Source organism: Caretta caretta, chromosome 2 (genome assembly GCF_965140235.1).
Source record: "Caretta caretta isolate rCarCar2 chromosome 2, rCarCar1.hap1, whole genome shotgun sequence".
NCBI lineage: Eukaryota > Metazoa > Chordata > Testudines > Cheloniidae > Caretta > Caretta caretta.
The window spans coordinates 43,406,397-43,433,286 of record NC_134207.1 but is presented as its reverse complement, the minus strand read 5'-3'; the positions used below and the strand labels follow the sequence as shown (position 1 = coordinate 43,433,286).

Genomic DNA, 26,890 nt, shown 5'->3' with positions numbered 1-26,890 from the left:
GCTCTGCTGTAAGCTACCTATGTGATCTTCGACAAACTAGCTCAACTTTCAGTTTCCTTCTCTGTGAAATGGGGATAAACACACTTTCTTGCCTCAAAAATAAGTCATTAGGTTTAATTCATTGATATATGTAAAATACTTTGATTCCCCAGAATGAAGTTTTTAGAAGTGGATTCTTCTCTGTTAGAAGTGCTTATAAAATGTTATAACCTGCTCTTTTCAGATCACAGAATATACATTTCAAGGATGAGCTTATGATTTTTTTTAGAAAGCATGCTTGCAAAACCATTATATATTTGAAAAAAAATTGTTATGGGGAGGAAATATATTAATTTGGATTCATTTGAGAAGATTCGCTAACAAATTTCTTTTTATATGTGATATTTCTAACTTACTAGGAACTTTACAGTGAACTGGCTTCTTTGTCAAGAATCCCTTCAGACACCATCTCAAGACCTTTTTTTGCGACTAACTCAGTCATCTCTATTGCCTTTTTATATTTTAGTATTAATTATCTGCCTTTCTTCTGTAACTCAAGTCATTTTTAGGAGAATTGGGTAAGTGGTTTATTTTTTATACAGCTAATTTGAGGATTATTAAATTATATATGAATGGTTAGTTGTAATCTTCTGATAGACCAGGGTTTAAAACTGTATAAAACATTTATGAATTTAACCATAACTTGATAGCAAATATGAGTGGAAGAGAGCTCCATAGATAATTCCCTGATAGCATATTCTTGCTGCCAGAAGAGAGGAGTCCTGGATCCTTCTAAGAGCTCCTTCTGTGTCAGCCTCTGACTAGTGTGTTTCTGGAAGGGAGAAGAAGGTTCCCACCCACCAGCTGCATAGTCTCCTGGCTGCTGCAAGAGGATTTATGTTTCTCTAGTATTTGTCTCCACCACAACCTCCTGGCTGCCATGAATAAGGTGGAGGAATGGAGAGGATCTCCAATAGTCGGTCTCTTCTCTGTCTTTTTTGGCCCTGATCTCTTATTAAGAGTGCCTGCGTATTCTGCTGCTGAGAGCCAAACAGTAGAATAAAAGTCCTTTGTTGAAATCCTTTGTTTCACTGTGGCCCACAGGATTCTGAGAAGAACCAATGAAACTGACTAGTGGCCTCTTTGAGTTTGTCTTCACTGCATTATGGTGTGTGTGTGTGTGATTGCAGCACATGTAGGCATACCTGAGCTTGCTTTGATTGAGATAACTCATTAAAAATAGCAGTGAAATCAGGGCAGCTCAGGCAGTAGGTTAGCGACCAGAGTACAAGGTCGCCTGGTACACACTCAGGTGTCTACCTTATACCACCGCTTGTGCTGCTGCAGCTACACTGCTACTTTTAGTGAGCTCGCTCAATCAAAGCTAACCCAGGTGTGCTTACACATGCTGCAGTCAGATCCCCGGAATACAGTGTAAACATACCCTTAGTTTGAATCTGGTTTTGCTTGGTAAAACTGTGACAAGTATAAGAGGCAATGGAACTGTCTGCAGGCTTAGAATGGCACCACTGCATAGGTCCTAATATAGAATGTTATCTTTGAAACCTTAAGTGCTAGAAAAAGACCTTACTTGTTTCTGAAGAGTTTACATTGTGCTGAATGTAATGAAAGGTGTAGATTCCCTCCTATGCCAGGTCAAGTTTCCCACTTGCAAGGGGTAAAGACGAGAGTGGATTTTTCAAAATCTGTCAGACTTTTAGGAGATGAAGATTATGCCATATTTATTGGAAAGTTTTTGGGAGGGGGGTGAGGGGGTGAGAGAACCTGGATTTGTGCAGGAAATGCCCCAACTTGATTATCATGCACATTGTGAAGAGAGTTGTCACTTTGGATGGGCTATCACCAGCAGGAGAGTGAATTTGTGGGGGAGGGGGGGTGGAGGGTGAGAAAACCTGGATTTGTGCTGGAAATGGCCCAACCTGATGATCACTTTAGATAAGCTATTACCAGCAGGACAGTGGGGTGGGAGGAGGTATTGTTTCATATTCTCTGTGTGTATATAAAGTCTGCTGCAGTTTCCACGGTATGCATCCGATGAAGTGAGCTGTAGCTCACGAAAGCTCATGCTCAAATAAATTGGTTAGTCTCTAAGGCGCCACAAGTACTCCTTTTCTTATTGGAAAGTTGTTTCCCCCTGTGACTTGTAACAAGTAATCAGCTTTGATGCACGATGATTTTGTCAGTTTTAATTTCCTCATTCTTCAAATTGATTTTCACTTGTCATAATCATGACAACTTTGTGACAAGCAGTGACTTCAATTTGTCCAACAAAACTTTTTCAAAAAATCTTAAAGTCCAAAAATTAGTTTTTGAATGTGAAGTATTAATAGTCTTAGTTTTTTCCATTTTGTCACAATGAAGTTTATTATTGTGATGTAGCTTAAAATAATTTTATGATTGAATAAAATCTATTCCTTCTCATTCCACCCCTCACCTTCCTAGTTGGTGAATGGATTTGTTTTATATATGCAAGATAGCAACCTAAATCTGATACTACTAGGATTTGTAATGATGAAATTGGACTGTCCTCCATCCCTTTTTCTGTCCTTAAATTATAGGTGCAGTTACAGGTGATTCTACAGCTTGCAGTTGGACTAATAATATGACAAAGGATGTTTTACCTTAAGTACAGCATACTTCAGTGCAGAATAGTTACATGTGTGTGAAGGCTTCTTGCTCTTGAATTAGATTCTCTGTTAAAGTTGTTAACACAAATAATAAATATCATAGTGCCTAGGAGCCCAAGACATGGACCAAGCCATTGTGCTAGGAGCTAGACAAGCACACAACATAGACCGGGGTAGGCAACCTATGGCACGCGTGCCAAAGGCAGCACACGAGCGGATAGTCAGGGTCCTGGCCACTGGTCTGGGGGGCTCTGCATTTTAATTTAATTTTAAATGAAGCTTCTTAAACATTTAAAAAACCTTATTTACTTTATATACAAGAATAGTTTAGTTATATATTATAGACTTATAGAAAGGGACCTTCTAAAAACATTAAAATGTATTACTGGCACACAAAACCTTAAATTAGAATGAATAAAATGAAGACTCGGCACTCCACTTCTGAAAGGTTACCGACCCCTGACATAGACAGTCCCTGCCCCCAAAGAGCTTACAATCTAAGTACAAGACAAGAGGCGGAAGATAAATACAGACAGATGGACAGGGGGTACAAGGAAACAAAAAGACAATATTGGTCAGCATGATAGATAGTGGTATCAGCACACCAGTGGCCTGGCTGTTGTCAAATTTTTTGTAGGTATCACAACGTGATACCATGTGTGAGATAAATGCTGTTTCATTTTCTTCCAACTGCAGTGGTGAACCACTCAAAGAAAAAATTACACTTGACGATGGCCGAATTGGAGAAAGGCCAGAGATTGCTTATCATGTAATCCACACAATATTAATGGGTTCTCTTGCAATGATGTTGGAAGGGTAAGTTTTATATTGATCTTTCTGTTTTGAAAGTGGCAAAATATTACTAACTTCAGTCACCCTTTTAGAAGTTTTTCAAATTGTCCCCCTCCCACGTTTTTCTCTGAAACCCATTTGACATACAACACTACTAATTACTCTAGGAAGTAGCTTAGTGAACTTTGACCATATATCTTAAAAAAAAAAAAAAAATAGACTATGCTTAAGTGTCTTTGGTTTCTTGAACACATTTTCTTAGGTTTGTCCCAGCATAAATCTGAGAAGTTAATTAGAACAAATTTTTAATCACCCCCCTGTTGGTCTTCAAATTCAGCTGCTGTGCTAGCATTCTTTTTAAATTCTGATGTTCCATTGAAATCTTGTGTAACTTTTTGGTGCACCAGGCAGTTCATGGTTAAGGCCGTACTTGAATCGTGGGATGATTGTCCAATAATTGCTGCTGAGTTGCGGACAAGCCATGGAAAATTGCAGGAAAGTAATAATGGACCTATTTGTGGTAATAAGGTTCATTATTACTTTTCCATGATTTTTTGCTGTCAGCAGCCTGGGGCTGAGAGCAGGAGCCTGGGGTTGAGAGCGGAGGCCCCTGCTGTCAGCCGTCCGGGGATCCCACTGTCAAAATTGCAGTGAAAGCCTAATATCGCAGGCGCCGCAATTTCCAAAATATTGCAAATTAAGTAGGGCCTTATTAATGGTGTATCATGGAAACTAGAGATGGAAAAGACCTCTACTCCATCTCCTTATCTGTTTAGGACATCATGAGATGTGTGTTTTGACATGTCAAGCAATAGCAAAGCAGTTTAAAAAGATATTCAGAGCATTTATTCTTATGACACTAGATATAATGCTGTTTAAACTAGAACAATGGCATTTTCCAGACCGTCAACTGTCATCTCTAAAATAAATTTTAGAGACAGGTGTGCGTTTGTGTCTGGAGTCTGAATACAATCTGTGCAATGTCTCATCTTTGGATTTTTGTGTTGCTTCCCAGCATGAAGTACTTGTGGACTCCCTATATGTGTATGCTTGCTGCATTTGGTGTATGCTCCCCTGAGCTTTGGATGACACTTTTCAAGTGGCTTCGACTGAGAGCTGTACACCCAATATTGCTGGTGAGTCATTGTTACCAGTCATTGTTAGCCATTGTTGGTAGTTATAGCTAATGAGTATATCTCTTTTACAAGTGGTGAGTAATAGAGAATTCTAAAGAAACATCTAAGGGTAGAAAAAGAGGGCAACCTGGACAAATATATATTGAATTGTCAGGAGAGATTGAAAAATTGTCAAACTAAACAATAGCTGGAATTATTCATATAAGATTTGTTGAGACCAATTGTCTGCTCATATTTATGCTACAGCCTCTAAGAGGCATCAGGGTTTAAGAGGGATAAATGCTGCAGTGGGAATCAGGAACACTTCTGTTGTAATCCCAGCTCTACCACTGATGTGATGAGTGGCTTTGAGTAAATCACATCTCTTTTCTGCCACATTTTACCACTCTGTAAAATGGGGATCATATCCAGTTACCTGATTCAAGGGTGTGCTGAGGAATAATTATTTACTGAATGTTTGTACAATGCTTTGGACAAGTCACTTGTTATGTAAATACTAAGCAGTAATACTCTGTAAGAATTGCCAAGGCAGTTCTTCCAGTGTAATCTAATTGATACCAGGTTATGTAAGAACATCTGTTTGTTTCTGTTTCATGTTTTATTTTATGCATGCAATTAACTGATCTGCTTCAGTTTTAGTTGTCAGTAGATTGCTTTGCATACATTCATTACTAGAAATTACCAAAACAGTGTTGTACTACTCCTTCTTTGCAAGATAAGGTTGATTAGCTGGAATGCTGCTATGCTGTATAATAAGCTGTTCTTTTGAATTAATACTGTGATTCTGAATGAGAGAATAAATAAGGTTAAAGGGAATTGAATTGCACTTCTCATTCTTTCTTTTTTTCTTTGTCTCTTGATCACCTTAGTGAGAGAGACACCTGTTCACTCTTGCTTCCTTCCCCAGCTCAACATTTCATCACTGTTACTTGACGAATAAGCTATTCAGACCCAATACTACTAAAGTTACAATGAGCAAAATTCTGCAGTGTTTCATCAAGTAAAATCCTGTTTGTTCATATTGAGTTTTGCTTGACTAAGAACTGCAGAATTTGTCCAAATGTCATTTAGTGTTCATGTCTGAGACTTGTTCTATTACAACTGACAGCTTTTAGATCTGCAGTGTTTTTGTATACGTTTTGGTCCCAGATATTGGAGAGATGAGATCCAATAAAAGATATTATTTTTCCCACCTTGTATCTCAGCTTTTAGGCAGAAACAGTAAATATCCCAGGTTCCATGTGTGGGGAATAAAGGAGCAATCTGTAATCATTTTATTTATTTTTTTTAAATATTCTAGGCTCTCATTCTGAGTATGGCAGTTCCAAGTATAATAGGTTTCAGCTTGTGGAAAGAGGTAAGAAAAAGAGTATTTTAATTGTTCATTGTAGGCACAGTATAAGTAATGTCTTGCTGGTGAGAAAAGATAGCACCTATGTGAAATAATCAGTAATATCAGACTGTGCTCTACTGAACATAGTTCTTTAAAAACAGCAAATAAAATATCATATAGTTGTATGTACAAGAATACATAACAATTGTGGCTGGTGCAATTAAAAAATGCATTAGTCTTTGGCCAAAGACAAACACCTTCATTTAAATTTTGGATTTATAAAGTAAAGTGATTCTACAGAGAAAATATTGCAAAAGTAAAATACTGGAACATATTTAAGAGTATGTCATCCCATGTATGTTTTCACTGAGAGGCAGTTAAGCAAGTTGGAAATAGAATTACAGAAGGCAGTTGCAAGTGCTTTATTTGAAAAGCTCCTGTCAACAAGAAATGGAATTCTTAGTTTAGAACCTCACATAGAAATATTCTAGATGTTCAAATACTACATTAAAGGATTCCATTTAGGCACTTACATAGATGTGTCCTGGTTTTAAAAAAAAGTTCAGTTCCATATTACAAAAGTTCAGAAAAGCTATTTCTAAATACTTAATTGTTTTAAACAATTTATTTATTTACGAAGTGTTAAAAGGTTTACAAATCCTTGCCATGTACATATAAAAACAACCCCAATATTACAATAGTGAGCTTTTGTTAAATAGACATTGCACAGGAATCAGATTGCTCTTTTAACGGGTGTTATCATATTACAGAGTGAATAGTTGTTAAAGTTTAAGTTTGTAAATGGCAAAAGTATCTGAAAATTGTAGCTCTGCTCTGTACTGAGATGACATGGACACAAGAACAAATGGATATAAACTGGTCATCAAAGAGTTTAGGCTCAAAATTAGCTGAAGGTTTCTAATGGAGTTCCACAGGTTGACACTGCATTGTATGAAAAAATACTTTTGTTTGTTTTAAACCTGCTGGCTATTAATTTCATTTGATGACACCTAGTTCTTGTGTTATGAAGAGTAAATAACACTTCCTTATTTACTTTCTCCACACCAGTCATGATTTTATAGACCTCAATCATATCTGCTCTTAGTCATCTCTTTTCCAAAATGAAAAGTTAAGGAGGAGTTAAATTCTGGAACAGCCCTCTAAGGGGAGCAGGGGGGGGCAAAAAGCCTAACTGTTTCAAGATTGAGCTTGATAAGTTTATGGAGGGAATGGTATGATGGGACTGCCTACAATGGGATGTGGCCCATCGGCGACTGGCAGTAGCAAAAGTCCCCAATGGCCAGAGATGGGACACTAGATAGGGAGGGCTCTGTTACTACAGAGAATTTTTTCCCAGGTATCTGCATGATGAGTCTTGCCCACATGCTCAGGGTCTAACTGATCACCATATTGGAGTTAGGAAGGAATTTTCCCTTGGGTCAGATTGGCAGAGACCCTAGGGCAGTGGTTCTTAACCGGGGTATGCAGAGGTCTTCCAGGGGGTACTTCAATTAATCTGGATATTTGCCTAGTTTTACTAAAATTTCATACAGACAATGACTTGTTTATAGTGCTTTATATACTGATGTGTAAGTACAGTAATTGTATTCCAATTGATTTATTTTATAATTATATGATAAAAATGAGTAAGCAAGCAATTTTTCTGTAATAGTGTGCTGTGACACTTTGTATTTTTATGTCTGGTTTTTGTAAGCAAGTAGTTTTTTTAAGTGAGGTGCAACTTGTGGGTACGCAAGACAAATCAGACTCCTGAAAGGAGTACAGTAGTCCGGAATGGTTGAGAGCCACTTATCTAGGGTTTTTTTGCCTTCCTCTGCAACATGGGGGGGGTCACTTGCAGTTTTAAACCAGCATAAATGGTGAATTCTCTGTACCTTGAAGTCTTTAAACCATGATTTTGAGGACTTCAGTATCACAGCCAGAGGTTAGGGGTCTATTACAGAAGTGGATGGGTGAGGTTCTGTGGCCTGCAATGTGCAGGATGTCAGACTAGATGATCACAATGGTCCCTTAGTGATTAAGATATAAACATCTGATTCAAATGGTTTATTATTGATGATCTGATACAATGGTATGTATAGCAGTAGAATAAGACTTCCTTTACTCATCTTCTGACTTCACATATGCTGCCAGTGCATTTAGATTGGCTCTCTGAGAAGCCATAATGGCTAAAAAAAGGTTGTCAGATATAAATCTATTTGCAGTAAATAAAACTTGTTCAGTTGACTGGGGAATTCTGTACTTCAAATTGTTCTAACAAAACTGTTTTAAGGGTTTGGACACTAGAGGGCTCTATATGTTACAAATCCAGTTTAAGAAGTTTGTGTCATACCATAGAACCGAACTGAAGTAATGGGGAAAAACATTGCAAAATGTTAAAAAGATCCAGATGTTATAGTAATTTTCTCTCAGAAACTTCCGTAATTTTATACTGAGGAGAATTGCATTGAGGTCATTTTGAGGAACAGCAGGATACTTCAACAAAATGCATTACTAGATTAAATTAAATGGTATTGTTAGACCTACTGTTACCCTCTGAAGAGGGACAACTGCGATTTATTTTACTATTGTATGCTTCAAGTTACTGTCTCAAAAACCAAAGGGAAAAAGTTTGTGATTTTGTTTGGTTTTTTTAATATAAGGGGTCAGATTCACTCCTGGTGTAAATCCTTTGGAGTTAATTTGGACCAAAATATAGAACAGTTTTATTAGACTTTAATTGGTCATCTGTAGCGATATTTCTTTTGTGACTGTAAAGACTACCGATTACTCTCATTGCTATATTTAAAGTTACAATGTTTATGAGAGATCCCATTGGGCTTACCCTGGTATGTAATAAACTTCTGTTTATTTTCTTCAGTATTTTCCTAGGATAATGACAGAGCTTTCAGAACTGCAAGAATTTTATGACTCAGATACAGTAGAACTCATGATGTGGGTAAAGTAAGTGTGAATTCCTGGATGCGTCTCTGTTTTGTTTTTGCTCAGGGCATTTTTGTTTTGAGTAATAATAGCATATTTTATCATAAGACATAAGAACGGCCATTCTGGCTCAGACCAAAGGTCCATCTAGCCCAGTATCCTGTCTTTCGACAGTGGCCAATGCCAGGTGCCCTAGAGGGAATGAACAGAACAGATAATCACCAAGTGATCATCCCCTATTACCCATTCCCAGCTTCTGGCAAACAGAGGCTAGGGACACCATCCCTGTGCATCCTAGCTAATAGCCATTGATAGACCTATCCTCCATGAACTTATCTAGTTCTTTTTTTGAATGCTGTCATAGTCTTGGCCTTCACAACATCCTCTGGCAAGGAGTTCCACAGGTTGACACTGCATTGTATGAAAAAATACTTTTGTTTGTTTTAAACCTGCTGGCTATTAATTTCATTTGATGACACCTAGTTCTTGTGTTATGAAGAGTAAATAACACTTCCTTATTTACTTTCTCCACACCAGTCATGATTTTATAGACGTCAACAATATCCGCCCTTAGTCATCTCTTTTCCAAAATGAAAAGTCTAGTCTTATTAATCTCTTCTCATATGGCAGCCGTTCCATACCCCTAATTATTTTTGTTGCCCTTTTCTGAACCTTTTCCAATTCCAATATATCTTTTTTTGAGATGGGGCGACTACATCTGCATGCAGTATTCAAGATGTGGGCGTACCATGGATTTATATAGAGGCAATATATTTTCTGTTGTATTATCTATCCCTTTCCTAATGATTCCCAACATTCTGTTTGCTTTTTTGACTGCCACTGCACACTGAGTGGATGTTTTTAGTGAACTATTCACAATGACTCCAAGATCTTTCTTGAGTGGTAACAGCCAATTTAGACCCCATCATTTTATATGTATAGTTGGGATTATGTTTTCCAATGTGTATTACTTTGCATTTATAAACATTGAATTTCATCTGCCATTTTGTTGCCCAGTCACCCAGGTTGGAGAGATCCTTTCGTAGCTCTTCGCAGTCTGCCTGTGACTTATCCATCTTGAGCAATTTTGTATCATCTGCAAATTTTGCCACCTCACTGTTTACCCCTTTTTCCAGATCATTTATGAACAAGTTGAATAGACTGGTCCCAGTACAGACCCCTGGGGGACACCACTATTTACCTCTCTCCATTCTGAAACTGACCATTTATTCCTACACTTTGTTTCCTATCTTTTAACCAGTTACCTTCCACAAGAGGACCTTCCCTCTTATCCCATGACAGCTTACTTTGCCTAAGAGCCTTTGGTGAGGGATCTTGTCAAAGGCTTTCTAAAAATCTAAGTACACCATATCCACTGGATTCCCCTTGTCCACATATTTGTTGACCCCCTCAAAGAATTCTGGTAGATTGGTGAGGCATGATTTCCCTTTACAAAAACCATGTTGAGTCTTCCCCAACAAATTATGTTCATCTATGTGTCTGACAACTTTGTTCTTTACTATAGTTTCAAGGAGTTTGGCCAGTACTGAAGTCAGGCTTATTGACTTGTAATTGTCAGGATCACCTCTAAAGCCCTTTTTAAAAATTGGCATCACATTAGCTGTCCTCCAGTCATTTGGTACAGAAGCTGATTTAAATGATAGGTTACAGACTACAGTTATTAATCAAAATCCAGTTATTAATCTAAGTTTTCCCTCCATACTTGATCATGTGGTTTGGGAAGGGAAAGAAGACAGGGATTGTGGACTTGATATTACTTCCATTGAAAGCAGTAGGAACTTGTCATTGATTTCAGTGGGAGCAGAAGCAGCGCCTGCATTATGTGTGACTTGCTTTCGTATAATTTAGTTACCAACCTTAATCACCAAGTAAAAGACTTAAGTTAGTGAATGTTATGTTCTTAGTTCTTTACATGCTAATTTTCTGATATCTATTTGCAAAAAACATTGGTGGAGACACATATCAGGCTTGATCCTGCAAGGTGCATAACCACTTTCATTCTTAGCTGTATCAGGGCCAGGGTGCTCAGCAATTGGCAGAATCAACCCTACTGATGTAGCAAATAAGAGATTTAAGTAAAGCAGTAATGTAATGTAGTTGGTTCAAAACTTCCACTTTGACCAAGAGGCTATGTCAATTCTTGTCCATGGCTAGCTGTGTTGGTCATAACTAAGGCTATGTTTTAGTCATGGGTATTTTAGTAAAGGTCACGGACAGGTCATGAACAGTAACCAAAAATTCATAGCCCGTGACCTGTCCCTAACTTTTACTAAAAATACCTATGACTAAAACTTGGGCGGGGGCCTGCCTGGGTCCCCCGCAGGTGCTGTGGGAGGGCGGCCCGGGTGTTGGGGGTGCGGGGGTGGCAGCATGCGGCCTGGGACCCCTGCTGGTGCTGGGGTGGTCAGGCAGTGGCGTGTGGCCTGCGCCCCCCGCTGGTGCTGGCTGGGGAGGGGAAGGGGAGTTGGTGAGGCCGGCGCGCTCCCTACCTGCCTCCGTGCCTCCCCCGCCCAGCAGCAGCAGACTCAGTTTGGGTGTGGGAGGGGGCCAGGGGGTTGGGGCATGGGATGGGGTGAGGCGGGCTCTGGGCAATACTTACCTGGCTGGGGGGCTCCCCAGAAATGGTGACATCCCCCTCGCTCCGCTCCGTCCTAGGTGGAGGCATGGCCAGGCAGTTCTGCGCACTGCCTCCGCCTGCAGGCACCCCCCCGCCCCCAACCTCCAGCAGCTCCCATTGGCCGCAGTTCCCGGCCAATGTGAGCTGCGAAGCCAGCGTTCTGGGCGGAGGCAGCGTGCAGAGCTGCCTGGCTAGGCCTCCGCCTAGCAGCTGAGCGAGGCAGATGTCGCTGCTTCCGGGGAGCCCCCCCAGGTAAGCGCCGCCCAGAGCCGGCCTCACCTATCCCGTATCCCAACCCCCTGCCCCCTCCCACACCCAAACTCTGCTGCTGGGGGTATGGTGGCCGGAGATTACCCTGAGTCAGGTGCACTGGCCACCGCAGAAGTCACGGAGTCCGTGACCTCTGTGACAAACTCGCAGCCTTAGTCATAGCAAATACTGAGAGTACAACTGAATCTTACTTGAAGGAAAAATAATTTATCTGTAAAAGTAAACTCTCTCCCAGTGAGAACTACAGGCCCTATTTGGCCCTCACACAGTCCAACATCTGTTCTGTTGATGCTTCTGGAACTTGTGCCTTTGAGGATAGAATTGGGCCCCCTATGTTCAAATAGTTTAGTGACTTTAACTGTACGTCTTCAGAAAAGACTAGGCTGATAATTATGATGTTCCAACCAATTTCTTCTTTTTGTTAATAGTAGTGTAGGATATTTATCACCCCTGTGGATCTTTATGGCAGCAAGTGGAACCATGCCAAGTGCTTAATGACTTTTGCATTAGCCTGCATATATTACACATCAATTACATAATTAATCATGGTGACTTGCTTTGAGATATGCTCAACAAAGGGCAGTCTGACTACCACTTTTTACAGCTGTTGTTTGTATTTGTAATGAACATGGAAGTTTTTCAGTTCATAACTGAATATCTTTATTGGCTTCCGCTGGCAGGCCATGAGATAGTTTGTTTACATTGACCGTCCGCAGGCACGTGCCTGCGGTTGATTAATATAAACAAACTGATTGTCTCGCAGGCCGCAGGTTGTCCACCACTGAACTAGAGCCTGTTAAATATTTGTCTGACCTTTTTTGATAGTCAAGATGTCTAAACACATATATGTCTTTTACCAGTACATCTTCAAATAAAATAAAACCTTGCCAGGGCAGAACATATGATAAAATGAATCTGATTATTTAAAAATATTTGTTATGTGGTGGGACTTGCAGGAGCTTTTAATTGCTTTTTGTTGAGAGGTAGGTAAAATAACTGAGACATAGTTCAGAAGCTATACTCAGAAAATATCTTTATTTAAAAATTTCTATTTCTTTTATAGAAGCTCTGCTAGGTGTATATAAATATGTAGCATCTCTTTTCTTGTTCTGTGGTTTCCATTTTTTCTATAGTTATTGCCACTTTTCTTTTCCTCCTTCGCCTTCCACCCATTCCTGTGTGTGCTACTTGGCATTCTCCTCTCAGCCCAAAAGACAAGGATCCCAGTCCCTTCAGGACCAAGTGCTGTTTCATGGATTAAACAATGCAGAAATGAATGGCAGTTAGCCAACCCTTCTCTCCACTCTCTTCATCAGGAGGCCTTCTTTATCAGCTCATGCTCCTAATAAGGTTGGGCTTCCACCTAGCAATGCAAAGGACTTTGATCATGCTGCTAGGCCACTTCATAGCTGATTGCTAAGAAGAGTAGTTTCAGTTAAATGTGTAGTTAGATGCATAATGGTATCTTCATGAGCTGGAATTTTTACCTTAGCAGGTTATAAGATTCACTTGGGTGTTAGAATTGATATAAAATATTGTTTTAGAAAATATGTCCTTGTACTCAAATGCATGAAGTGATATTGTTTTTTGCAGAAGACAGGCTCCTGTTGCTGCTGTGTTTGCTGGAAGTCCACAGCTAATGGGTATGATTAAGCTGTGTACTGGATGGATGGTGACAAGTCTACCTTTATATGATGATGATGATCTTCTACAAAGAAATGAGAATGTGAGTATCTGATTCCAAAAATGTATTGTGGTATCAGTGATTCATTCTTCATTCGTTATGTGGAAAATGAGTTGAGGTGCTTGATATGTGTAGGAGCACTGAAAATTATACATGCCAAAGAAGATAAGTGAAGGGCACCTGGCGGTCTTGTAGAGTTGGAGTTCCAACATGGGATCCAAGTTCAGGTCTCCATGTCCCTTGTTTCCCGGACCACCTGGGGTGAGGAATTTTTATTACTTTATTTATGCCAGTGCCCACCATGTGGTAGGTGCTTTATAGACATTAAAGAACAATGGAGTTTATATTCTAAGGATAGACAAGTACCCAGAGGTTGGGGAAGGGTAACAATAATAGATTATATACATGCAGCATGATTCACCATAAGCAATATGGCAGAAGTGGGTTTTAAGAGGGACATGATGGGAGAGTTGTGGACTTGCTGATGAGCTCAGGGAGGTTTTGCCATGCATAGAAGACTTTGTGGAAGAAGGCACAAAGTGATTGTATGAGAAGCTGGCAAATGGGTGGACAAGGCTGGGAACACTGATTGAAGGGCATCGGTGGCCAATGTGAAGTATGACAAAGTAAGATAAGTAAAGAGGGACAGAGTTTTATAGAGCTGTGAAGGTGGTGTCAGAAACCTTAAGCTTGACATAAGAGTGGCTGGAGAACAAGAAGAGAGATTGAAAAAGCATGATCATATTAGTGGTCAAGAAAGATAAATTTAGTGACTGCATTTTGTCTGGATTGAAGAGCAATGTATATGTTTGAGAAACCAGAGAGGAGGATGTTGCAGTAGTCAAGCAGGATATAATGAGGTCCAGAATGAGAGATTTGGCTGTGGAGATGGAAAGAAAAGGACAGATCTTGGGCATATTAAGAGGAATGCTTAAAAGAAGTTGCAGGACTTGCATAATGCCTGGATGTGTGGGATGAGGAAGAGGGAAGAGTCAAAATAACCCTCTGTGCATCAAGTTGGACCCCACTGGTATAATTGCTCAAAAGTCCTCCCATGAATGGGTACATAGGAGTGCAAAATAATATTAACTCATTTCCAAAACAGTAAAAATCCCACTCTTTGTATACTGGTATTGTGTGTGTGTATGTATGTATGTATGTGGTATCTCTGGTTATTTGGTAAATTCAAGGTAGGCCAAATTCTTGGGACCCATTTAATTTAGATTATAGTGATTTAATTTTTTCTGCACTTATGTAGGATTCAGAGTAGCAGCCGTGTTAGTCTGTATTCGCAAAAAGAAAAGGAGTACTTGTGGCACCTTAGAGACGAACAAATTTATTTGAGCATAAGCTTTCGTGAGCTATAGCTCAGCTGTAGCTCACGAAAGCTTATGCTCAAATAAATTTGTTCGTCTCTAAGGTGCCACAAGTACTCCTTTTCTTTATGTAGGATTATAACTTTTCCCCATGTAGAATCATTTAATATTCAGACCCAGTAAAGTCACCGAATTTAGCACAATTTCTAGTATTGTAGTATACAGTGTGTCCTCATTTATGTATTCATCTCTGTGTCCCATGAATTAATTTCCCTTGATTGCAAGAGAGGTTTTTTGGATCATTACAAAAATGCAGAAGTGAAGAGCTAACTTTCTGGGTTATGACATGGTTCTGGGCTACCAGTTGAACTCATGGGCAGGCATAGACCTGGATCACTGGAGTCTGAGACAAACATCTTTCAATGAAGAGATTATAGGATGTTTTGCTACTTAACTGAACCATGGAGAAGAACTGACATCTACTTTGACCATCCGTGTTGGAATTGTGTTGTATTCCAGGACCCCAAGGATACTATATAAACAATTGGCTTCGGAATAGTGAAACATCGGTAGGCCTGAATGACACTAGAAATCATTTTGTTGCCAGACAGTCTTGTTTGAGAATACAACAAAAAAATAAATTGGAGAGTTAAGAGTTATTGATTGAGGAGAGATAATTTCTTATTTTACTGGGTTTAACGCCTTGACACTATTACCTTCTGTCTTCTCACTATCGGTAAATTCTGAGGGTATGTTTACACTGCAAATGGCAAAGCAGCACGGCTACAGCTATGCCACTGTAGTGTAGACCCTTGCTACAGCGACAGCAGGGGTTTTTCCGTCACTATAGTAAATCCACCCCCCTGTGAAGTGACAGTTCAGAATTCTTCTGTCGACCTACTGGTGTCTACACCATGTCTCTGAGGGGCGTGAAATTTTCACACCTGAGAGTGATGTAGCTAGGTCGACCTAAGTTTTTTGATGTAGACTAGGCCTGAGTCTCAGCACAACTTTAGAAACTGCATTTTCCAGCAGTGGTATTTTCTGAACAGGAATCGACTGCCTCACATTATGATTTTAGATGCCCTTTGGCTTATTTTTCCTTCCATTCCCCTCTTGCCTGTTGATCTCCAATGAGTTGTTTTTTCCTGACATCAAAAAACAGAATCTAAGCAGACGTTTCCAAAGTTTTTAGCAGAGCACTTCCGTAGTAGTGGTCAGTAGCTGGTGCAGAATATCAATGAAGCCATGAAAGGTAAAAAAGTGTTCCAAGTTTTTTTGTTTAGAAGGACTTGCCCGATCACCTGCTATTACCACAGGGACTACTCTGCAAGGAAATTGAGATCATTCCCTGTCTGAGGGTGATGCAAAAGCAGGGGTGGGCAAACTTTTTGGCCCGAGGGCCACATCGATGTTGCAAAACTGTATGGAGAGCTGGGTAGGGAAGGCTGTGCCTCCCCAAACAGCCTGGCCTCCACCCCCTATCCGACCCCCTCCCGCTTCCCGCCCCCCTGGGATCCCACCTACTATCCAACCCCCCCAGCCCCTGTCCCCTGACTGCCCATACCCCTATCCACGCCCCTGCCCCCCCAGGACCCCACCCCCTATCCAACCCCCCCCACCCCGCTCCCTGTCGTCATCCTCCAGGAACCTCCGCCCCATCCGACTGCCCCCCAGGACTCCATGCCCCTTATCAAACCCCCCGACCCCCTTACCATGCTGCTCAGAGCAGCATGTCTGGCAGCTGCGCCGCCTGGCTGCAGCTAGACATACTGCTGCGTTGCCCTGCAGGAGCGCACAGCCTTGCCACCCAGAGCGCTGGCAGTGCGGTGGTGTAGCTGTGGGGCAGGGGGAACAGCAGGAGAGGGGCCGGGGGCTAGCCTCCCCAGCCAGGAGCTCAGGGGCCGGGCAGGATGGTCCTGCGGGCCGGATGTGGCCCACGGGCCGTAGTTTGCCCACCTCTGTGCAAAAGTATAGTAGGAGAGTAGTAGTGTCTCATCACTCTCTAGGAACTCACCAGCTGACTTCAGAAGCATGTGATGGATTCCAGAGTGAACCATATGTCTTCTCCTTCATTAGAAGAATATTCAGCCCAACTGGGAAGATGAAGGAATTAAGCGTATTTGAGTTGGGGTGGGAGGATGGGCAGAGCTGGGAGCAGAGTGGAAATAGATTTTCAAAGTTCTGCTCTTGAGGGAAAGGCTGTTAAGACAGGATTTCCCAACCTCTTATGGCAATTTTACTAGGTTAACAGCCCAAGACCTCAACTATAGCAGAGTCTACAATGTTTCCCATTCAGCTCCCCATGGTCTTATCAGCTATGGAGCTTTGGCTTTCGACAGTTGTCATAAGCTAAAAATACTCGCCCACTAAAGGACTGACACTTTTAAGATATCTTTTAAGATTCCTCCTCCTTATCTTGAAAACCAGTCACAGAAGCCTGAAGCATTATTCATGAAATCCTGTAGAATCATATACCAGTGCTTGTAATCCATGGTTGCTAAATACTCTCGACAAATGTCTAGTGTATCAGAGACTTTAAACCTTATGACTAGTCTCCAGAAATCCATTTCACCGACAAAAAAATATTTTACCCTTAGATATTTCTGGAAATGTATTGAGTAGCAAATGTGTACAATTATATTTTTTAAATAACTACCTTTTTATAATTTGATGTATATGTAACTTCTTATTCCAATTACCCAGTGTATTTAATATGCATTTAATTTTCCATGGTTTTAATTCGGAGTAAATATTTTCTAATCTACAGGTTTATCAGATCTATTCAAAAAGGTCTGCTGAGGATATTTATAAGATACTCACATCCTATAAAGCCACCTACCTAATTATAGAGGATTCAATTTGCAATGAGGTTGGACCTGTGAAAGGATGTAGGGTTAAAGACTTATTGGATATTGCTAATGGCCATGTAAGTAGCACCTGGAAAAAAGTCAAATGTTTGAATGGATAAAGTAATTGGTTAAATTTAAAGAAAAATTAAATTAAATTGCCACAGGAATACTTGTTTTGCCGGTTACAGTTGGCGTGCAGTCTGGAATTGATAAATATCTTAGTGAATGTTAAGCTTTTGTTTTGAGAACTCCCTTCTTTTTGAATGTTTTGAAACATATGATCTTTCCCCCAGGTTGTTCCTTAACCCTGCTGAGTAATCCCTTCTGATATGTTGGCACCTAATTGTGTTGCTTCTCCATCAGTCATTAAATATCTAAGCCTATACAATTAAATGATTTTTATATCTAAAATAACTAGCAAAGTTTACGAAAGGGTTCTGTAGAGTATATCCTCTTAGGCTTATCTTGACTATGACATAAGGTGTATTTTTAAAACCCTAGTGCAGACAGAGCAAAGTTGTATTGTAATGCATTAGCTTGGTCACCTCTACCAGCTAACGTATTACAAAACTTATACTGTCTACGCTAGCTTTTTAAAATGTGGTAGTTACAACGTTTTAGGTAAACAAGCCCTTCGATACCGCTGTGCAATATGAGCACCAAACAGGGAATTAAGATCTGCTTAGACCTCTTCATACTGGATTCTGCTTTTTGCCTTTTCCAGGGTTAGTAACTCTTGCTTACTCTGTTGGTAGGGCTTGGTTTTGGTTTTATTTTGTGATGGGGGTGGAGTTAGTGGCTATTCATGTCTTCAGCTTCCGTGAGAAGTCTTTCCAAAAAGTGAGTCTTACAACTTGCTTGGGAAAGGATCAGGCTTTGACTCAGAAGATACAAATGCGTGGATCACTGTGCATGCATCTTTGAGAGGAAAGGACATAGTTTACTGACAAGCTGGCAGTGAAAGCAAGCATTTCTTGCCACTCTTGCTGCCCGGGTGTCCAAGCTTTGCAATTAGTCCAGTAAGACTGAGACTTCATACTACTTTGAATAAAGAGAGAAATTAGCATCACTGGCGTTTTTGAAGTATATTACTTCAGTCTCACGGGTTTCAGTTTAAGCCAGACACACTTCATCTCAGTACTAATCACTAAGAGATCTTTGTAACTGTTAATTCTGTTTGTTGAGAAGAAGGAAGGAAGCTGAGTGTCATTCACTCATTGATGCCAGCCGCGCACATGGCATCTCACCAAGCGATTTCCTAGAAAGATTGAAGAGGAGGCAGAGACTAAATTGGTCTCTCTTAAATTCTGCATGTGAGAACTGTCAGAGATGAGGACAACTGCCTACTACAGCTCTCTGGGTCTATTTAGAGAAATGATTAAAACCCATCATATTGCTTCCCCATTCACTCCAGAGAAGTCTTACAAAAGTGTGAACAACACCGTGTGATGAACTGCCAGAGGCTGCAGAAAGGCTGATTGTATGAGGAATAAATGGTGTGGAGAAAGTGAATAGAGACGTTTCAGAGTAACAGCCGTGTTAGTCTGTATTCGCAAAAAGATGCATCCGATGAAGTGAGCTGTAGCTCACAAAAGCTTATGCTCAAATACATTGGTTAGTCTCTAAGGTACCACAAGTACTCCTTTTCTTTTTGTGAATAGAGAAGTGTTATTTAACCCTTAAAATGGTATAAGAGGTCACCCAATGAAATTAATAGGCAGCAGGTTTGAAAACAAATATAAAGAATTACTTCTCGCAACACATAGTCAACCTGTAGAACTCATGGTGAGGGGATGTTTTGAAGGCCAAAGGTATAACTGGGTTTGAAAAAGAATTAGATAAGGTCATGGAGGATAAGTCTATCAATGGCTATTAGCCAACATGGTCAGGGATGCAACCCCATGCTCTGGATGTCCCTAAATCTCTGACTGCCAGAAGCTGGAACTAGACTATCAGGGATGGATCACTCACAATTTTCAAAAAGAGAGATAGGGTCAACTGTGGCAACTATTGAGGCATTGCCCTCCTCTCCAATGCTGGGAAGATTCTTGCTACAATTGTACTGAATCCCTGCTCCCTCTTGCAGAGGAAGTACTTCTAAAATCCCAATATGGCTTCAGACTGTCATGAGGCACCATGAACATGATTTTTGCAGCCACGCAGATCCAGAAAAAATATCAAGAACAACACAAGGAGCTGTATATGGCCTTTTCGCCATCTGACCAAAGCCTTCAACTCTATTAACCATGACGCTCTGTGGAAAATCATGTCAAAGTTGGCTGCCCAAGCAAATTTATCACCATTCTGAGACTCCTCCAGGACCATATGACTGCCTCCATGGTATGCAGTGGCTCTACCTCTGAGCCCTGTGTTATCCGAACTGGCATAAAACAAGGTTGTGTACTGGCACCCACCCTTTTCTCCATTTTCTTAGCAACTGTGAAAACATTAACCCCGTGCCATCTACCACAAGGCATTGGCATCCAATATGAGACCGATGGCAACCTCTTCAACCTTTTTTGTCTCCAAGACAGAACTAAAGTAATATCAGCAACAATAACCAAACTCCAATATGCAGAGGATTATGCTGTAGTTTCACACTCAAAGGAGGATCTACAAACAGCCCTTAATTGCTCCTCTGAAGCTTACAAAAGCCTAGGGCTTACTCTGAACATGAGCAAAACAAAAGTTCTTCACCAGCCAGGTCCTGGTCAATCATCAGACCCAGCAATGAAGATCTACATTTCCAGAGAAGAACTGGAAAATGTAGAACAGTTTGTTTATCTTGGCAGCCCTCTCTCTCAGAGAGCAGACATAGACGTCAAGATTCAGCACAGAATCCGCCGTGCCAGCCTTGCCTTTGGCAGACTGTCTCACCAGGTGTTCAACAGTCATGACATCAGAACACGCACAAGATTTTTAGTTTATAAAGCAGTGGTAATCCTAACTCTCATCTATGGCTGTGAAACTTGCATGACTTATAGAAAACACCTGAAACGCCAGTACCAGCCCTTTCTTTAGAAGATCCTCAACATAAAGTGGGAGGATCGCTGCACTAATGTCAGCATCCTCACAGAGGCACAGTATCTTCAGCATTGAAGCCCTGATTATCCAGGACCAGCTGAGGTGGAGCGGGCATTGTGTTTGCATGCCTGATGTATACTTATCAGAATAATTGCCGTACGCCCAACTTACTTTACCAAAGGAGAAAGGAAATGGGGAGGCCAAAAGAAACGCATTAGAGACATCCTCAAGATGATGTGGCATTGACACCACACACTGTGAGGCAGTAGCCCAGGATAGGAATAACTGGCAAAGATTTGTCCATGAAGGAACATCCATTTTTGAGGAAAGTCACCTTGCCCTGGTGGCAGAAAAATGCCAGAAAAGAAAGGATAGATGACTGTCATGCAGCAATTGTGGCCCAACCCTGACTTCCAACACTATCTGCAATGTCTGCTAATGAGCCTGCGGCTCAAGGATTGGATACCAAACAACCCATTAAAAAATAAAACCTGTGAAAGAGATTATCCTTGACCTTGAGGGATCGACTATTAATAATTGCCCTGTTCTGTTCATTCCCTCAGAAGCATCTGGCACTGGTTGCTATCAGAAGACAGGATACTGGGCTAGATGAACCATTGATTGGACCAAGTATGGCCATTCTTATTTTTTGAGCTACTCGGACATTTCAAATTCATTCTCCCCAACACTTATAGTTTTATCTGTCGTTCTAATCCTTTCCTTCTCTATCAGTGACAAAATCATTGTCCTCCCTGTCTCCCAGGCTTCATATTCTGGGGTCATCTTTTGATTTTTCTCTCATCATTTCCCACTTCTTCTCCTCTCTTTTGCGAAGTCCTGTTCTTCATTTTTAATAACACCAAAATCCTTCCTTTCCTTCACTGTAAAACCACTGTCCATGCCTTTGTCATTTTTTGCCTTGATTAATGTGCTTTTCTCCTCTGCTCCTGCAAAAACACAACTGCTGCAATCTGTTTCCTCTTTTAGCACTGGCGTCAGGCTACCATGTTGTTCCTTTCTGAATCTCTTCATTTGCTTCCTCACTTACTTCATCAGATGCAAGCTTCTTACCCTCACTTTCAAGTTTCTATGTGATCTTGCCCCCATCTTCATCTCTGTTTCCATTTTCTCTTACTTCCTGTCTGGCTCCCTACATCCCACCTAATCCTTTCCCCTAATTGTTCTTTCTTCTCTTCTGGCTCTCAGGCCATGTCTACAGCTACAGTGTGGTAGGTACTTCCTACGGAACAGTGTAGGTACAGTGTAGGTACTTCCTACGGAAATGGGGAAGGGGCTTTTCCATCAGTGTAGGTAATCCACCTCCCCAAGCAGCGGTAGCTAGGTTGGCAAAATAATTATTCTATTGACATAATTGTGTCTACCGCAGTGTTTAGGTTGGCTTGACTTTTAACTATAGACCAAATTTCAGCTGCACACCTTCACCGTCTGCTTGTTTACAACCCTCTTGTGTTCATCTGTCAAGCACCTTTCTTTTTCAAATCTTTTCCTAAATCCCATTTCTTCAGCAGTCCTTTTGCAGGACCTTCTCTGTCAATGATTTCCACATCTTCCCTTATCTGAACTGTTATCAGACATCTTGTCTTGTATTCACTTTTTTTTATTCTTTGACTATAAACTCTTCATTGTCAGGAATGCAAATACATGAAGTAATAAAACGACTCAATGATTTCTTGACCAGGTGGCCAAAGAACAAGCAGGGTTGTTTGATTTATGGTGCGTTTGTCAGCGAGAATGCAAAAAAATCATAGAATTGTGCAAAATGAAGAATCCAACATTTATCAGTGGCCCTGTTAAACTTTTTAGATTGTTTTTAAATTGTCTGAGGTTGTACGTTCAGGTTTGATTTACCTAATCCAGGTCTGTCTATTGCAAGCAAGAAGAGAAAGGGGAACTTCTCTGCAGAGTTGTACTTTTTATTTCCCTTTACCTTACCCCCCTTAAATTCTCTGACCTGCTGTATATTTACAGGTCTATATTATGCTGAAGACTCAGTTTAAACATTTTATGCAGCAGAAAACTATTTGAAATGGCTTGACTGGCCAACGTAATAGGAATAAATCATGCTAGAACCATGTATTTAAAAAGTTGTGATAGCCTATTCTCATAGCTAATGAGTATACAAGTATAGCTCAAAGTTTTCTGTTTAATATTTAAAAACTAGTGATAGTTTCAGTCTCCGGCCTACACGGTTAGGTCAACGTAAGCTGCTTTCATCGACCTAGCTGTGGAAGTGTATTCATTTAAATTTGGCTCCCGCCAACATAAGTGCCTCTACACCAGTAACACCACCTCTCTGAGCAGTGTAGAGTCATAGTCAGTGTAATTAGGTCAACGCAGTGTCAGTCAGTGTAAGCAATGTAGTGTCTACACTGTTTCTGGCTTCCAGGAGCCATCCTACAATGCCCCACACTGACAGTATAATCAGTGCAGGTGTTCCTGGTGAGGATGCACACCTCCAACACAAGGTGCCAAGTGTGTGCACACAAGCAATTTTAATAACTGCTGTGACTGTGTGCTGACTTAAGTTGACATAATTTTGTAGTGTAGACATGGGCTTAGTCAACAGTTATTTCTAATTAACTTTATGTCGATAACTTGAGAGTGAGGGGTTCATTTCTCTTATCACCAAATTAACAGGAAAGACAGCGGGTCTCTGTAACTCTTTGCTCAGTATTAGTCAGTGCTATAGATGTGTGTGTTAAACAGGGCTGTATTAAAGAAGAAAAGGGAAGGCTGGCTAGATGGCTTAAGAAACGGATAATGAGATGTGAAGCTTTAGGCTGGTTTGAATCAACTTCATGGCTGTGGTAATTGACACCCATGTTTTCAGTCTCTGCAAGGGGGTCAATGAGTTAATTGGTCTTGGAAAGTGAATTTCTTTCTGATCCCCAGAATTGCTCCCTGCAGGTCTGATTTGAAGTTGGTTGACAGGGTGATGTGGATAACTTTGCATTGCGCTGCTCATGCTTTCTACTTCTATCTTATAGAGGATTTTTGTTTTCAGGGCTATTAATCTAGCACTGGCATTAATCAATTCACAAGCATTAAGTTTAAAAAAAAAAGTATAGGGGAAAATGTTTTCAGCCATTTATGTATATTTGTGTTATCTCTATTGGAATTGTATAATATAGAAATGAAAGATTAATTATATGTTCTGTGATGAGATTTCTCTTAACAAATTTCTTCTCCTCTGATAGGTGGTTTGTGACGAAGGTGACAGTTATGCCTACTCTAAATATGGACGATTTTGTCACGAGATCAAAATGAACTATTCTCCATATGTGAATTATTTTACTCGGGTATACTGGAACAGATCCTACTTTGTGTATAAAATCAACACTGTGATATCCTTCCAATCTTGAAAAATCATGGAGACTTCTTTTTGAAGATTGACCATGTATGGAATTAATAGGAGTTCCTATTTTAAAAGTGGCTTTTTTACAGATCGAAGTGGGAACATGCAGAATGCTTATTCTGTTAGTTTACCAAACTGGAAGTCTGGACTACAACTCAACAAGCAAGAGTACCACCCTCTAAGGAAATGTGAGCACTAGTCAATTTTGCAGTCTACAAAGTGTGACCATCTTCCGTAATTCTTACATTTGTCTTTCCAGTTTTTCCTATTTTGAATCATCCTAATTTTCATGGAAATAAAATGTCTAACTTAAATATTACAACAAATAATTAAATAACTTTTAGATGGACCTATTTTGGAAACTACAGAAAAATTACATTCAGACATTTGGGGATGATTTAAATTCAAGTTGTTATACAGCTTTCATTTTCTAGCATTTGAAATCATCAGTGTCCCAAGTAAGAGTCCATGCAAATACTTTGATTTTCTGTTAATAGGACTGTCTTTAACTATGTGCATTACTATTACACACACACACACATTCAAACATTTTCTGGGTGTAGGTGTAACATTTTTGTATGAGCCAAATCCTGAAGATTTTATTTAGGCAAACCACCCATAAATTTGACTTCAGTGCACGGACAAAGGGGTCCACCTACATGGACAAATTGGCAGGATCAGGATTTTAGTTTGGACTGAGCAAGTCTTTGGGATTTGTCCACATTAGATAATATATACTTATTCATTTTAATAGATATTATGTAGTTAGTCTTGGTAAAATACAGCCACAATTTTATTTAAAACCCCCACACACAATGAAGTCATGTTAAAACAGTTGATAACTATTTTTTAAATATCTGCATATAATGAATTAAGAGTATACTGTCATGGTATTTTTTCAAAATTTTAGAAAATATTTTGCCCCCTAACTTTACTCCTTTCCCACATCACTCTAGTCAGTGTTCTTAATGAATTCTCCATTTATGCAGTTTATTTTGTTGCAACTTGCTGTGCTTCTGCTATAATAGATGTTTGTTTGCCTCCTATTTTTGGCCTGATCTTGGAGTCCTGAAACAAAACACCCCAAAAGTAAGGGACATCTTGCATGAGGTCTGCAAAACCATTCCCGCTGTGTCTGTTGGAAAAATGTAAATCCAAAGAATTCAACTTCTATGAAGTGAGCATATACAGCAAGAATATGGTGCAGGGGTATGCTTACCATGTCCTCTGCACGTAGGTTTATTTATTGTTATACTAACAGTGCTGCATTATCAAACAACTCTGGAGTGATCTTTTTTTCAAAATTCTTTATTGTTGCCGATGTTGTCATATCTGTAGTCCAGTTTTCATTTCTAGATGTGCTAATTTTTGAGACCTGAAAACCTTGACAATGTTTTAAATTATCCACTTTATTTGAAACCATGGCTCAGATAAATCCATTAAACAAAATAATAATGGGCTCAGTGATCTGAAGGAAAAATGGTTTTTAGTATAATTGAGTGACAGGGTACAGTAAGTAGCCTTATATCAGATGTAGCCTTGACACATCCATTATATTAAGAATGGGTGTGGGTGTTTGTGTATTATATATAAAGTCTACTCACAATGTGCACTCTGTGTGTGTTTATACACATATGCACTTGTGTATACTGCACTGAACATTTTTCAGACTTTTCAGTCACTACAGTAAACTAATGCATTATCTTCAGCTACTGCAAGCTGTGGGAACCTTTTTAGTGGTCTTTTCTGTATGTGATAGAATGAATGTAGATGTATTTAATATTTTGAAATAATTGTAGAACTCCAGATGCAGTTGGAGTTCATTATGATTGACTGACTGTCAGGGATGTCATACTTATGTCTCATTCCTAGTAAACGCATGAGCCTAAATATTAATGAATTTCATTTCATAATAGCAATAAGGCATTCCAGGTAGTGAATTTCAGGGTGACTGTTGCACTCCTTGGTGGCTGAAGTCACTTAGCCAATGGCCTCATGCCTTATAACAGCATTCAATGTGCAATATTTTAATTACCCTGCAATAGACTGCCTATTGTGTTTTACTGCAGTGCTGTGTGTATATAGTACTTACTAGTACGTAGCGTGAATACATACACATAGAATACGTATGTATAGAAAAATACAGCTAATGGCCATTCTACACATCTGAAAATAAATCCCAGCTGTAGCACATTGGCCTTTATACATTTGAATAGATATGTTAACTCTTGTTTGAACCGTGATATAATATTGTTAAGTGTTGTCATTCTTTTTAAGTAGTGATGCTACTTCCGTTGATTCTGCTTTAGGAGAATCAAAATTAGGAGGATTTTTAATGTGTTCATTATTTTTTATATATATATTATATATATTAGAAAAAATTATATCACAGCAGCATTGGGTTATCAGACTAAAGAAAACAGAAAAAGAATCTCTTGTAACTATGGGAAAATGTAGCCATTGTAATCCCTGTTAAAAGGCAAAAATATTTAAATAATTAACCTAAAAATCAAAACTTTGGTTTGAACATCCAATCCAGTTGCTGACCTGCTTATGAAGTAGCCAAAAAAAGTGTCATCTACTAAAGGTCTATTCTATTTCCCACTTTTTGTGTAGAACACAGGTTCTATGGTGTTCCCGGGAAGGATTAAATAGGGCTTTTCATACAAGTAAGATGCAGTTATGCCCTAACTTGCTTTCCAGCTTAGGTCACTAGCATTACAAGCCTACTAAATGAATAAAAACTCCTGGTTGTGAGGGTGGGAGAACATACTGAAAAATCACATCTGTTTTACTGTAGAAATTGCAATCCATTTGAAATATGTGCCTTGAAAGCTTTATTAAACAAAATCTTTCAACTTGTGTCTATTTTTGTGAAGATTTTTAATCCATTTCCTCT

General features: G+C 39.8%; 1 protein-coding gene across 4 annotated transcripts in view; it reads left to right on the top strand.

Annotated features, from left to right (window-relative positions):
- Positions 1–26,849, top strand: part of DPY19L4 (dpy-19 like 4) — a 47,019-nt gene extending 20,170 nt beyond the window's left edge. For all 4 annotated transcript variants that reach the window (XM_048841225.2, XM_048841223.2, XM_075125051.1 and 1 more), the window contains 8 exons: positions 399–557; positions 3,324–3,443; positions 4,435–4,555; positions 5,856–5,912; positions 8,770–8,852; positions 13,333–13,465; positions 17,510–17,668; positions 23,834–26,849. In XM_048841225.2, the coding sequence (XP_048697182.2) occupies positions 399–557; positions 3,324–3,443; positions 4,435–4,555; positions 5,856–5,912; positions 8,770–8,852; positions 13,333–13,465; positions 17,510–17,668; positions 23,834–23,998 (997 nt within the window). In that variant the 3' untranslated portion in view covers positions 23,999–26,849. The remainder of the gene's footprint in view (positions 1–398; positions 558–3,323; positions 3,444–4,434; positions 4,556–5,855; positions 5,913–8,769; positions 8,853–13,332; positions 13,466–17,509; positions 17,669–23,833) is intronic.
- The last annotated feature ends 41 nt before the right edge of the window (positions 26,850–26,890 follow it).